This window comes from Chiloscyllium plagiosum, chromosome 5, assembly GCF_004010195.1.
Source record: "Chiloscyllium plagiosum isolate BGI_BamShark_2017 chromosome 5, ASM401019v2, whole genome shotgun sequence".
NCBI lineage: Eukaryota > Metazoa > Chordata > Chondrichthyes > Orectolobiformes > Hemiscylliidae > Chiloscyllium > Chiloscyllium plagiosum.
Genome location: NC_057714.1, coordinates 54,013,853 through 54,029,276, shown reverse-complemented (window position 1 = coordinate 54,029,276; position 15,424 = coordinate 54,013,853). Strand labels below are relative to the sequence as shown.

The following is a 15,424-nucleotide window of genomic DNA, read 5'->3' as shown; positions in this document are numbered from 1 at the left end:
ACAGACTGCAGAGTGACCAACACTTGAACTAACTTTCACACTGGCATCTTAACCAAGTTCAGTGTTTCGCTTCTACTCATTTTCAGTTTGATCTGGAAACAGCAGTTCATATCTTCCAAGGAGTGACATCGGACTGCTGCTCAGTTCAAACTTTCCCCTGATTCCATGAAATAACTGCACAGAAACCGGTATCCCCTCACCAGGTCACCCATTATCCACACGAGCATAGTACATGGGCTGTGACCAGCCCGCTCAGAGCCAGTCCCTAGAATGAGGACACTCTGAAATCTCCTGTTTATTTTTATTTAGTTATTTTATTAAACAAATTACAAAACAGTTTACAAAAAACATTTACAGCTGTACACAAGAGACAGCAATTTTACAAGGGAGAGGATCAGCAAAGCCAGGCCCCAAACCCTATCGTTCAACCATTTTACAGGGAGATGAGGACAAACCTCAAATCCCAGTTCCACATATGACAAGACAGTGACAATGGCATTTGTACATTAGACAATACTGTTACATACAAAAGTGCAGACAATACAGACTCAGCAAGCCCCCATCCCTCCCACCTTCCCGACCACTCCAAGGCAGCCTACCCCTACCCACCTTCCAGCTCTCGGTCCACCCCATGCCCCTTCCAGTTCTCGGTCCGCCCTGACACACCTTTCGACCACCTCTGGGACAGCCTGCCCCAGTACCTGCCCAGGGTGACAGCGGTCAGGACAGCCTACCCACCTTCCGGCTTCACGAACCACCCTCAGCACCTTTCGACTACCTCTGGGGCAGCCCGCCCCGGTACCTGAAGTGACAGCACTGAGGACGGCCACCCACCTTCTGGCTCTCGGTCTGCCCCTACATACCATTGAGCTCTCACCCACTCCAATGCACCATCCGGTCAGTGGGCTATCCTGGCACATCTTCTGGCCACCTCTACGACAGCCCGTCCCCTTCCCTGGGACGACAGCGTGCAGGGTAGCCCACAAGTCTTCCGGATCTCAGCCCGCACCTTCTGGCTCTCGGCTGCTCTGACACCTTTCGACCACCTCGAGGACAGCTCATCCCGATTACCCCTTCTCGGGACGACAGCACTCAGAACGGCCTACCCACCATCTGGCTCTCAGGGCGACTGGCATCAGGGTGGCTTACCCACCCTCCGGCTTTCAGGACAACCTACCAACCTTCAGGTTCACAGGATGGCCTACTCACCCTCCAGTTCTCGGGGTGACAGCTTTCAGGACGACCATGAGCCTCCCAGCTCACAGTAAGGCCTGCCAGACTCAGGGACACACAAGACAGTGCAGGTGATAGACCCAGGAAACACCACAATACAGTTAATTACCAAAAAAGAGTCCTTTCTGGTACACAGTCCAAATCTATGCAGTCTTCAAAATTTAGAATCCATTTCCAGGAAGAGTCCACTCCAGTATACAATGTGCAATGTCAGAAATAGAGTCTGCTCCAAACTGCAGAGTCCATTGCTAAAAACAGAGTCCACAACCAAGGGCAGAGTCCACTCCTGAAGGCAGCAAATGCACACCCCACAGCACACAGGTGTTTAGTCTCCATAGAGTCCTGGCCCAGCCTTGGAAAACCAGGCCCACTCACAGGAACAGTACATTGTACAGGTGCAGTTAACTCACAGGGGTTTGGTCCACTCCTAAAGGAAAGGTCTGCTGCCAAACTCCAGGATATAGCAACTGCTCACCTCCCAGCCCACACACAGGTGTTCAATCTTCAGAGGCCCAGTCCCAGGGCTAGGCCTCCCCACAGGAACAGCTCCTCTGGTGAAATGTATGTCTTCCACAAGTGCTCAGTCCAAACACCAATAAAAAGTGAAGACACATACAAAAAACAAAGGAAACTAGAGTCCAAGGGCTAAGCCCTACCATAAAATTAACATTATCCTTTTCTCAAAAAGAGTAAAAAGAGAAAAGAGTAACACACAGGCTGTAACCAGCCAGTGAAACAACAACCCCCTAATGAGAACTGAGTTACACCTGAAACACATTATGTGCATCAGGAGTTTAACAATCAGCATTCACTAAAAGGAATGCCGGTTAACAAACTGACTAAATAATTCAGCCAGTTCAGGAATCAGGTTTCCCCCTCCAAAATAAAGGAAGCAGAAACTCACAGTAACATACTGACTATAGCACCAGCCAGCACAGATTCAGTCCCTAGAATGAGGACACGCTCTGTAATCTCCTGTTTATATCTGTCAGGCAGGGCTCCCTGATTGGGACATGTTAACAACCTCAGTCAAGGATCTTTTAGTCAATGAGATCCACCTGATTCTGGTTCCAATCACTACACCCCACATTTCTTACCAGGTCGTCCATGTCTGTTTTTACCAAACATGTGGAGTTCAACATCCATTGGAAAGTTCCATTGAACCACAGTAGAGTTGGGGAAGACAGAATGATGACCTTTTTCAGGCACTAGTTGTGTTGTGCCAAGTTTAAAGGTCCAGTGTGAATCTCACTGAACAGGTAAGGATATGGGGTGGGCAGAGAGAGTAATTGGGGTCTCAGTTCTCAAATTACCCAGGCACTCGTGTTCTATCTGTCGAACATTTCTTGGGAAACTATCCAGTTAAGTAATTTGGAACTGCCTGAAGTATCCAAATCTAGCTTGAAGTAGAAGATTTTTATGGAGTATTGCAGGAAGCCGGTGGTTTTCCCATTGTTAATTAAGTCTTCTCAGATAATTCCCAGGTAGATGAGCCTGTCAGGACCGCCATGGGGTCCTGGCATATAGCTCGGGTTTAACGTCCAGTCACTGATGATCCAGTGTTCAGGAGACTGGCACCATTTCTTTTGGGAAGCCATAGTATATTCTGTTACAGCAACTGATCCCCTGGGAGACAGGAAGGCAACACAGGATCTGGCTGGATTAAGATGTTACTCTTCTAATATTTAACAAAACAAAGTTGCAATGACTTAAAATCTTAATTGCATGACACATGCCAACAATACAAAGAATTTCCAACTTCAGCTCAAACCTTCTGTTATAAAAACACTGCTTCAAACAAACACTTTCTGTCAAATCAATGAAGCCCTCCTCCTAGATTCAAAATGATCACTGTGGATTTGTGCTTTTCTAGTACAGACAGAGAAGACAAGTGTGTCACGTTGAATGGGCAAGAACAAGCAAATAAAAACCTCTCAGCCAAAAAAATCTACACCATTTAGAGTAGGCAAGTTCTAACACTCAGTCCTAACCAGGTGTGAGATATCTCAATCCCATTGTTTGGAAATCTGAGGCACGTTGCCAAACATATCTTTGTTGAATGGATGTGCTCCATGCAAATTGTCCTGTAAAAGCCAATGACAGTAATAATGATTGTAAAAAAGCAGCCGAGCATTCCAGAAAAACATAACCTACCACAATAGCATTTGCCATGTCCCTTATGTACATCAACAGTCCTCCATTCAAAGCAATATAATTATTAAATCGTGCTACCAATGTTTTGTTTTTCCCCATCCATTTATTTTATTTTTATTATTCAATCTAATTTAGCTGGCTTATTCTTTCTGAAACTGACATTGCAGTTGCATTAATGGATGGGAGACTGCAATGGGAAATTCTCTGGGATTCAATGGTTTAATGTCACATAAGATAAAGAACAGTGGTGAGCATTTTCACTAGTTTTCACCACTTTGTGATGACCACCTGAATAAAAGGGAGATCTCAAGGAAAAAAGTAAAAAAAACACACCGGTTCTCATCTAATTCTTGGCCCCATCCTTAGCTATGAACTGGGGGGTAGGGGTTGGGCAAGCTAGTCACCAACAGTACATGTTGCTGAATTGCCATTCCACCAGAGAGTCTTGACCGTGAAGTACCGGCAGATTAATCAGCTTTGGAGGTATGACAGCAAACCTCAATTGTGTCCTCACTCAATATGAAAACACTTCTGAGTACAGGACATGAAGTCACAATAACAGACAATGGTAGCAACTTAGAAGCTGTTGACAGCAGATGACAAATCGTAAACCTTTGTGACTCATTAATGCAGTGACAAATATTCAGATTCACATTTCTTCATGATTTGTTTATATTGCATCTAACTTCACTACATCTTCTAACTTCAGTGTGCAATGCCATTCACCAGAAGTCAAAGCAATTACAAAACTCAGTCGCAACTCAAAGAGAGGAGAGGCTTGAATTTGCAGACCATTTAATTGCAGTGGTCCATGCAAGTCAATTTAGAAAAGAGAACACATTGCTAAAGCAGACACCAGAACACGAGATGGAGCATTATTTCACTAAGATCATGCTGGGGAATATATAGCCAGTGCATATCTTATGAAACGATGCACCTCTCACATGTCACTGACTTGGAAGCTGATTTGTCTGATTTTGTTACCAATTTAGATTTTTAGCAAAGCATGCCATCAAAAGTCAATACATGCACCATCCCAATTTAACACGACTATTAAATTAATGACCACTGCATAATTACTCACAATACAACAGGAAAACAGTTAGATTCATGCATATGTTATTGTTCTTCATGTTTGCATGAGCATGTACTCTATACTGACACTGAAAAGTTTGATGAGTATTCAGTATTCTTGGTAGGGTTTTCCTTTTGGAGATGTTAAATTAAAACTATAACTTCTTATTCTGTGCATTCAGATAGATGTTAATTCTACCATAGCACTTCTAAAAACAAACAACAGAATTCTAGCAGTTTGGAATTTTCTCCTTTCAATCAATATTACAGTTAAATCAAAACTCCTGCAGTTAGTGGGACTTTGCAGAGAGTGAAATGGCTTCAGCATTTATTTACTGAAAAAATTCAGAAACAAGAACTCCCAGTTTGCAGAAATGGAAACCCTACAGCATGATGACACCAGTGAATTACCTCTTGCTCTCCTCTTTCAACAGTCGAAAGGATTGTTCCCTCCCAAACAGCTTGATCCACTCTCTAATTGCCTCAAACATCTTCCCTTGCAAACACAGGAGATGCAATATCAGTTGTTTTATGTCCTCTCATCACACTGTCTTATATTCCAATTGCTGAAAATGTGTTGCTGGAAAAGCGCAGCAGGTTAGGCAGCATCCAGGGAACAGGAGAATCGACGTTTCGGGCATAAGCCCTTATATTCCAATTGCTTGTTCTGGGTGAAAGTGATTTCCTTATACATCTTTGAATTCAGTATACTGTATTCACAGCTCATAATTCAATCTCTTCTACAATGGGGAGACCAAATGCAGATTAACTCATTCTGCCATTCAGTCAACAAACTGAGCTCAAACTTCTAGTTGATTGACATTTTATTTTATTATTAATTCTTTTATGGAATCTAGATATCTCTGTCTGGGCCAACACTTACTTCCCATCTCTAATTATCCCCAATAGCACCAACAGTGCTATTAGGAAGGGCATTCCAGGATTGAAAGAATGATGATACAGTACCAAATCAGGATGGTGTGTAGTTAGGAGGGAACTTACAGGTGACAGTGTTAGAAAGAATCTGCTGTCCTTGCGCTTTGAGTAACCGCGGTCACACTTTGAAAGGTGCTGTTGAAGGAATTTTGATGAGTTGCTGCAGTGCATCTTGTGGATGCCACAAACTGCTGTCACTGTGTGTGGAATCAACATGGACAGTGTTTTGCCATGGCTCATTCAGTCTTCAGTTGCTTGTCAATGGTCACGCCCAAGATATTGTTAGTGGGGGATTCAACAGTGGTAACATCAGTAAAGGAGAGAAAGTGAGGACCGCAGATGCTGGAGATCAAAGTTGAAAAGTGCGGTGCTGGAAAAACACAGCAGTTCAGGCAGCATCCGAGGAGCAGGAGAGTCAACGTTTCAAGCATAAGCCCTTCATCAGGAATGTGGCGGAGGCCGCTGAGAGATAAATAGAAGGCTAGGCTCAAGGTGGTTGGGACGGCGATGGGTAGATGCAGGTGGGGTGTGATAGTGATAGTGATAGGTCGAAGGGGACGGTGGAGTGGATAGGTGGGAAGACAGATGGACAGGTAGGACAGTTCAAATGTCTGTCTTATTCTGGTCTTTTTATGGCTCAATCTCATATATTGTTCTAAGCTCAAGGCAAACATGAAAACTGCATTTCACCCCTCATTTATGCATTTTACAACCTTCAGAACTCAACACCGAATTCGACAATTTCAGATCCTATCTTTTGTTCACTTTTTCCTTTGACATAAGGCAGCTGTTAGCAAACACTTTGCTGTTACCATTTACATCTTCTTGAGAGCTATCATTTGGTTCTTTCCTTGTCCCACGACCATTCCTTCCTGCCTTATACAAATATTTTTTTGTCATTTGATCACCGCTGCTCACTACCCTATTTCAGACATTCCCTTTTGTTCCTTTCTCCCCTTCCATCTTTCCTGTCTCCATAATTGCTTCAAACTGTTATTTTTCTAGCATTTTTCATTCTGGTGGCGAGTCACAGACTTGAAACATTAACTTTATCCTTCTCTCCACAGATGCTGCTCCATCAATTAAGTACTTCCAGCATTTTGATGCCACTAAGTGATGAATGCGTAATTCCATCTAGATCTTACACAACTACAAACAAAAAGTTTATTCCTCCAATATTCTCTTCCAAGAAAATTGATCTAACTTGTCACATGAATAACGCAGAAAAGTGAAGCAAGCACATGTTTTGTAATAATCAAAACAAAGACATATATAGACATATAAACAAGTTTGAAGATTTTGAATTTGATATCTCATAATTAAACTTAATTTAGGTGCATACAGTTAAGCTCATGTAGAAGAACATCTTGACCTTTATTTAACAGGTCATTCTACTCTGCCGAATATTGGTTTAATATCAAAACCTGCACAAGGACAATGCATTGCCAAGTTTTCTCAGCCATGTACTGTGACTACATTACTGTAACCCACATTCTATTCTGCAGTTGTGTTATCAAAAACTATAGATTATACAATGACATTTCCAAGGCACTTTCTGTAGAAATAAAAGGTTTCTAAAGATCCAATTTTTTTTGGAAAAAAATTATAGCACACCCACATATTTGCAAAGTGAACAGTTATTAGTCCCATAGGCAACAGTTATTAGTGTTAATAATTTGAAAACTTGAAATTGACTGATTTTTATTAGACAAAGTTATAGAGACAGAATGGAGCAAAAGTATGTGTCATCCATTAAAATGGTGGAACAGGCTTAAGGGCATGCATGCCCTACTCCAGTTATTGGGTTTTCCTGACATAATTACTGTACTTGAGAATTCAATGGTTAAAAAATTGCCACTGCCAGATGGGTCTCCCATACAAGACACACAGGAAGGGATTTGCTCAAGAAATTCATTTCTCATTATTCAGTTTCAATGCTCTGTTGCATAAAGGCAGTCCACAATGTTCCATGAAATCATACGAACTGTTGCTAGCCTGTTCCCAGTTAATTGAACCCGACTGGATTGATTGCTACAATACATTTTTGGAGAGGTGAAATTTAGATGGTGAAAGGGAGGAGGGAAATTAGCTGTCGGTTCTCATGAATGACCAACACTCAGAGATGCCAATTGGAAAGCACTGTCTGTGTGCAGACTGTAAAGCTTGACAGGGATGTCCATTTCATTGAAACATTCATCAATGGATACAAATGAAGATTACTAATTTAATGTGTGCAAAAACATAAACCACTCTACAGAGAAGGGAAAAGGAGTATAAACAAAGAACTTGAGAAAGTGTTTCTTTAAGATTCATGAGTCTTCTCTCAGTAATGAGTCAGATAATGTTACCACTCAGTACGGAACTGCAAGTTTTAGAAATGAAGGGATCATGGAATCTACCAAAAATATTCTGCTCATTTTCTTTTTGGAAAAAGTGTGACAAGTAGAATAGCACTCACTGTAGTTCATATTTTAAAATGACCAATACTATATAGAGTCATAGGGTTATACAGCATGAAAACAGACCCATTTGGTCCAATTTATCTGTGCCGATCAGATATCCTAAATTAATCTAGTCGCATTTGCCAGCATTTGGCCCTATCACTTCATCCAGATTCCTTTTAAAATGTTGTAACTGTATCAGCTTCCACCACTTCATCTGGCAGTTCACTCCATTCACGCACCATCCTCTACACGAGAAAATTGGCCCTTAGGTCCCTTTTAATTCTTTTCCCCCCTCACCTTAAACCTATTACTTCAATATAAAACAAAATACACTGATGTTGAACTTGCACTTTTGCAGTATTGTTTATCAGTTTATGAAATGCAAAACCAATGCAGAAACTAACTGATGAGCAAATGTATCATTCACCTCTTAGCCCTAATCTGACAGATATGGTCAGGTATAGCTCGTCATAAGCTTGTCACTTGTTGTAAGTGACTCCTCTGGCACTAGAGTCCAAAACTGGGACCTTGAATGGAGTATAACCATAGACCTAATCATGGCTTAAAAAAAAATCTTACTTTTCCTCAAAATATGGTAGAACTGACAAAGAAAAATGAGAGCAAAACCAAAAGCAAAATGCAAATGGTCCAAAACATTTTGTCATGAGTTTCACAAGTTAAAATGTCTTGAGTTTCACATCCAGTGGTGACTAATTTTCAAAAGCTTTTGATCACAATCCTTTATATCCTGGATATATAATCCCTAACTACATTTGCTTGAAAAGAGCCAAAAAAGATAAACGCAACTGATTTTAGAAAGTTTTTTTCTTCCTTTGCTGACTTGTGATTTGTGTTTGGATAAGGTTGCACAATTGTTAGCAGCCAAGCAATACTTTACCAAAAGGTCATTATTCATAAACCTTGACATTCAATTACAAAAGTCTTCAAGCCATCCTGATCCATTCCCCATACAGGTATGCTTTGCAGCATGCCAACCAGGGAGAAGAACACAGGCAACATTCCTTGCACTTGCCTGATAATACAGAAATCACTTATGCCGTCTCTGCATCCAACCCACCCAACTCACTCTCTATTCGCCTAAAACCTGAAATCAACTATATCATCGCAGACTAAGGATCAAACCCAGTTTAGTAAACACAAATTGCTTTTATTCACTACACTGAGGGATCTTGTACCAGGACTAGGCAATACATTATGTGCTACTCCTTTCATCTTGTAGACCTTGCTTTGAGAGCAGCAAGAGGAATTATGCTGCTTTTTCCTGTGGAATCTGTAAAGATCCAACAGAAAATAAGATTGTGTTACCTCAAATCAATTTTTGTAGCTACAGGTTCCCAGCATAATCCTATTCACAATCTGCCACCTACTGGGGCTAAATCTATAATATTGCTCAAAGTAGTCACAATAATGGTAATGAGAATGGAAGTACTTTTCTGAGCTTGTCATTGAGGCAATATCAGTAAAATAGTGCAAAGAAAACATTACTCTGTATCAAACCATTCTCTCGTTCAGCTCAGAACAATACAACAGTAACTACAATCAGTCCAAAATCAAATTCTACTTCACAGAATTAGCATCCCTCAGACAACAAATGCAACTGCACTATTGAGAGGCTTTTTCCTGTTTTCAAAACAGGCATGCTTATAATCTTTGAATCATATCGTCCATTCAAAAAAAGGCAAGTTATTTTTGTAGCATGATAGAAAGTATCCTTTTCAAGTCCAGTGAAGGGTCTTCAGGTATTCAAGAACTCTGATCTGACCTGATCAAACTTTATAAGACAAAAGACAATGTTCACAAAGTAAATGATTATGGATTAACATGAAAGAGTTAGGCATAAAAGTGCAGTAGCAGTGTGGAATATGCTTACCCTGCAATGGATAACCACCACATGAAGTAGGTCACTGTTTATCCATGTCTCCATAGATTTGCATATGGTACACATTTTATCTAGTGGTGGCGCATGAAGGTCAGGCCAACCTACATCCATCACCTGAAATGTGAAGCAAATTTTAGTTTCTCAAGAGTTAACAAAAGACATCTGGTAAATTACTTTTTAAAGACTGCGTGTCTTGTTTTAAAGCAAAACTTCATTTTTCAGAGTTGAATCTCAAAATTAGGAAAATTGAAGATGCTTATCCATCAAATTCATTGTAAAATTGGTCATCACAGAGGAACTAACAATGTTACAAACAATGTTTGCAGGACATTTAAAACTTTTAATATTTTCAGGCAACCATATAATTGCCATGTCTGCAATTTATGTGATTTGGAATACATGAATATTCAACTTTCTCCAAATGTGAAGTCATGAATGACAAAGATAAAAGCACTTGTTTCTTTCCACCATTTGGCAACTACAACCATTACTTCCAACAAACAGCTGCTTTTCTAAAGAACCACTTTGAATTAAAAAAAATGTAATGTTGAACCACATTTGCATGGGCAGACCCATGTGAACCCTTGTCCATCTAAAATGGATTTTAAAAAAGCATGCATTCCCAATGAAACTAATAGGAATTCCTAAAACATGTGGTTTTAACCAATTTGATCACCAGTTGAACAAAACGGAAATTTCTGAAATTCTTAGATTGAAAAGAGTAAAAGTCAGTGCAACAAGGGAACTATTAAAACAATGATAATAGGTTGAGGTTAATGGGCTGTTAAAGGAAAACAGAATATAAAACCTTAAAAGCTCAGCGAGCAAACTTACATCCAAACTTACGGTAACTTATAGCAAATGAATAAAACTGACCTAGAAAAACCACAGGGTTAAAAGGATCAAAAATTATGAAATATTTTCAAAACAGAAAGTTGGCAAAAAGTAGAGTGTTAACATTAGGGATAATCGCCATATGGTTGATGCAACTGCAAATGGTCATAAAAGAAAACAGTATATATCAGACATGTATCTGGAGAAACAAAGGAGCTGAGTGACATGTAAGAATGTACAAATGAGAAGCTGAACAGTAAATTGTAAGGCTCCTCTGGGATTCCCAGGCCTCTTGTTCCTAAATTTCTAACATTCCTATGAGAATATGAGAGGCATTCTCACAATGGAGAATGTTCAATTTCTCTCCTCTTATTTCACCAATGAAAGATTGGAAAGGGTGAAATAGCTTAAACCATATACAGTTCCATTTTCTCCATCAATTGCAACCCATTCAATTACTTCAGCAGTAACACATTCTTCAGTGGACGTTATTTAATGATGTATATGAAGAACTGCCAAAATGAAAATAAAAATGTGAAGATCAAAGTGCCAAAGAAGTGATTAAAATAATACCATAGGCATAAATGGCAAGTCATTTTTTATGTAAAATATCATTAAAAGAGGGATCAAAAGTTCTTAATCACGCCATCCAGGACGAATTAGTGTGCAGCATGAGGCATACACTGCTATGCCAATACCTTCAGGGTTCAGAAATCTTCTGTGACATAATTATATTGCATGATCCACATCCCATAAAGGGAAAGCCACCCAGGGGATAATTTTTAATCTAGAATCCTGCTGATCAATTGTAACTTTTAAAATTAATGTTTGGGGATGGGAAAATGTGATTTCATGTTGTTGGCTTAATTTGAAGACAGTTTCTTCAGTGATTCCATTTGTTGCAGCCTCTCAGGTAGAACTGAAGTCTGTTTTTTAGGGAGTGGGTGGAAAGTGGCACCATTCTGAAAACAATTGATGAAACCGTGGAAACATAGGTGTTGTCATAAAGAACTTTGGCTTCAACAAGCAAAGAGATGTTTGGGCTGGTTCCCTGGTCTGCTTCCAAAATAGGCAAATTGCAAAAGATTTGAGGGTAGTAACAAGTAATAAATAATAGAGATCTGCATCATGAAGTGTAAAATAAACATAGCGCTTTGCAGCACGTTTGAAAGCTGCAAAGTAACTTATAAGTCAAAATCAATGACAATACCAGCTCATGTATGAACATATGTGACAACGAACAATAGTGACGGGGTGAATAATGACCGATTTTATAGGGGCAGCTTGAGCTAACTTTCATCCAGCATCATTACAGGATATATGCCCCAAAGTCCTCAGACATTTTTAAAATTTCTTCATCTACAGGATGTGATCATCATTGGTTAGGCCAGTATTTATTTCCCATCCCCAAGTCCCCTTGAGAAGACAATGCTGAGTTGCTTTCTTGAAGCATTGAAATCCATATGGCGTAGGGACGCTCACACTACTATTACGGCAGAATGTCCAAGATTTTGACTCAGTGACAATAAAGGAATGACAAAATAGTCCTAAAGCAGGATGATGCCATGGAGGGGAAGTTGCAGACAGCACTATTCTCATGTATCTAATGCTCTCGGTGATTGAGATTGTGGGTTTGCAAGGTGCTGCCTGAGAAGCCTTGGTACATTACTGCTTTGTGACTTGTAGAAGGTACACACTGCTTCCAGTGTCCATGTATCGTAAAGGGAGAGAATACTGAAGGTGGGGGATGTAATGCCAATCAAGCAGCTGTTTTGCCCTCAATGATGCCAAACTTGAAGTGTTATTAGAGGTGTACTCATCAAACCAGTTGGAGAGGATTCCATCTCTCTTCTACCTTGTGTCTTGTTGATTATGGATAGTCACTGAGGAGCTAATGCAGTATTCATAGCCTCTGATCTGCGTTTGTTGCCATTGTATTTATATGGCAAGTCCAGTTCAGTTTCTGGTCAATGGTAATCCTCAAGATGTTTAGTGATGGCAATGCCACAAAATGTCATGAGGAGATTGTTAGATTGTTGGTGATCATCATTGCCTGACATTTGTGTGATGAGAATATCACCTGTCAACCCAAGCCTGAATAACATTAACACAATTGCTTAAATGCTGGAAAAGAAACTAGATTTATTTATGATATTTGGTTGGCATGGATGAATTGGACCAAAAAGTCTGTTTCCTTGCTGTCCAGCTCTATGACTCTATCTGATTGGTGCTGAACATTGTGCAATCATCAGCAAACATCCCCACTTCTGACCTTATGATGGAGGAAGGTTGTTAAGAAGCAGCTTAAGATAGCTCAGCCGAGGACAATACCCTGAGGAACTCCTGCAGAGATGTTCTGTCGCTGAGATGACTGATCTCCAAAAAAGATAACCATCTTCCTTTGTGCCAGATATGATTCCAACCAGCATGAAAGCTTTCTCCCTAATTTCCACTGACACCAGTTTTACAAGGACTTCTTGATACCTCACTCAGTCAAAAGCAACCTTGATGTCAATTTTCACCTCCCTTCTGGAATTTAGCTCTTTCATCTATGTTTGAAGCAAGGCTGTAATGAGGTCAGGAGCTGAATGGCCCTGGCAGAACCCAAACTAAGTGTCAGTGGGCAGGTTATTGCTAAGTAACTACTGCTTGCTTGCACTTCAACGTCATCTTCAATCATTTGGTTGACTACAAGTAAATTTGACAGTAATTGGTAAGGGTGACTTTATTCCACATTTTGTGGCCATGTCATACCTGGGCAATTTGCCACATTGCCATTATTTTAGCTGAACCAGAACGGGTTGTCCGGGGATGGTGGTAATTTCTGGGGGACAAGTTTTCAGACTATGTCACAGTCTTTGCAGGAACCAGTGCCTTCAGCTGTTTCTTGATATCATGTGGAGTGAGTTAACTCAAGACTGCAAATGTGATGCCGGGGAGCTCAAGAGGAGGCAGGATGGTTCTTTCACTTGGCACTTTTGCTTGAAAATGATTGCAAATACTTCAGCCTTGTCTTTCACACTGATATTAGGATGGGGATCTTTGTTGAATTATTCATCACCACTCATGACTGGATGAGCAAGATTGCAGAGCTTAGATCTGATCCGTCGTTTGCAGGATTGTTTAGCTCTTTCTATCATGAAATGCTGCCACTGTCTGGCATTCAAGCAGTCTTGTGGTATACCTTCATCAGGTTGACACTGGCATCTCTTGTTTTTTGATATTCTTGCTGCAGTTCCTGGAACACCCTCCTGCACATTTCATTGAACCAAGGTTGATTATCCAATTTGATGGTCAAGGTAGAGTGAGGAATATGCCAGGCCATGAGGTTACAGATTGTATTAAAGTAGAATTCTTTTGGGGCTGGTGGCCCAGTGCATCGCATGGATGCCCAGTTTTGATTTGCTAGTTCTGGTTGAAAGCAGCCCCGTTATGCAAGCTAGCCATGCTACAAAACCCAATGGAAAGTATCCTCAGTGTTAGGTTGAATCTTCGTTCCCTTGGTGTCAGGTGATCACTCCTACAAAGAACTGTCAAGGGAAAGATACTTCTGTGACAGGTAAATTGGTGATAGTAATTTCAGTAGGTTTCTTTTTTCCTCTTGTTAATTCTCTCAAAAGGTACCACAGGCCCAGGCTTGCAGCTATGTCCTTTAGGGCTCGGCTAGCTCAGTCAGTAGCAGCATTACCAAGCTAAATCTGGGTGATGAACATTGAAGATGCCCATAGATTTTGTGTCCTGGCCATCTTCAGTGTTTCGCCCAGGAGGAGTACTAACTCAAGAGCTGAAGGAGGGGTTGCTGGTACTCAACAAGTGGTTTCTTTGTCATCTTTGACCTTCTTTTACGGACCATCTTGAGGTCCGTAGTGAATTTTGAAGACTCCCAGGTCAACTCCCTCTCAATTGTGTAGCACTGGGCCATAATTAGTGGTGGGTCTTCTTGCCAGTCACACAGGATTTGGCCAGTGTACTGGACGTAGAACTACTAACCAAAGCACACATTACAGATAACGCCAAGTGGTTGCTTGACTGGTTTCTGGAATATCTCTCCTAATTTTGCCACAAGCCCCCAGATGTTAATGAGGAGGGCTTTGCTGGTCAATAATGCTGAGATTGCTATTGCCATTGTCATTTCCAGTTCCTTGGTCAGTGCCAGGTGACCCAATGCACCACTTACTGGTACGCACTTCTCAGGCACTATTAATTCAGAATGTCGTCCTGTCCAGAAATAAAACTGGAGCATTGATTTTCCTATTTTTCAAACAAGGCAGATTAAAAAAAAGCCCAAAAAAGCTTCCATAGTAAACCGTTAGACATAGATAAAACTAAGTCAGCACTGCTGCTCAACAAAACAAGATTATTATACAAAAACATATTCCAATTAATTAGGCTGCTCATATTAAACATTTAATGCTGGGAAAAAGTTGCTTATTTCATAATGATATCTTCTTGCATATTACAATAGAGAATTAACATTCTGTACATTTAACTTCATAATCTTACTTTTTTCAAAGACTATTTAAGACTGTTTTTCAGCTTGTCAAAAGTGTAAATGTAAACAAGCAAATGAAGTGGTGGTGAATAAATTGTTATGGATTCATGAGAAATGGTGAGGAATCTCAAATGCAGCATAAACATCAGCATGAACCGGTTGAGCCAAATGGCTTTCAGAGCCATACTGTATCTTGAGTGATATGACCTCTTTGACAATGGTCCAATAAATGAGAAAATGTAAAACTCAACAGACAGAATGCAGGTTTAAGCTAACCAAATGCATAAAACCCAAAAACAGAAGTGATTCTATACATTGATAAATAGCATTACAAAGTTACAGCATGTCAGTCACGTG

At 40.4% G+C, this 15,424-nt stretch overlaps 1 protein-coding gene across 5 annotated transcripts in view; it reads right to left on the bottom strand.

Moving 5' to 3' along the window:
- Positions 1-15,424, bottom strand: part of LOC122549908 (tensin-3-like) — a 434,491-nt gene that overhangs the window by 125,945 nt on the left and 293,122 nt on the right. For all 5 annotated transcript variants that reach the window (XM_043690124.1, XM_043690125.1, XM_043690128.1 and 2 more), the window contains one exon: positions 9,733-9,855. In XM_043690124.1, the coding sequence (XP_043546059.1) occupies positions 9,733-9,855 (123 nt within the window). The remainder of the gene's footprint in view (positions 1-9,732; positions 9,856-15,424) is intronic.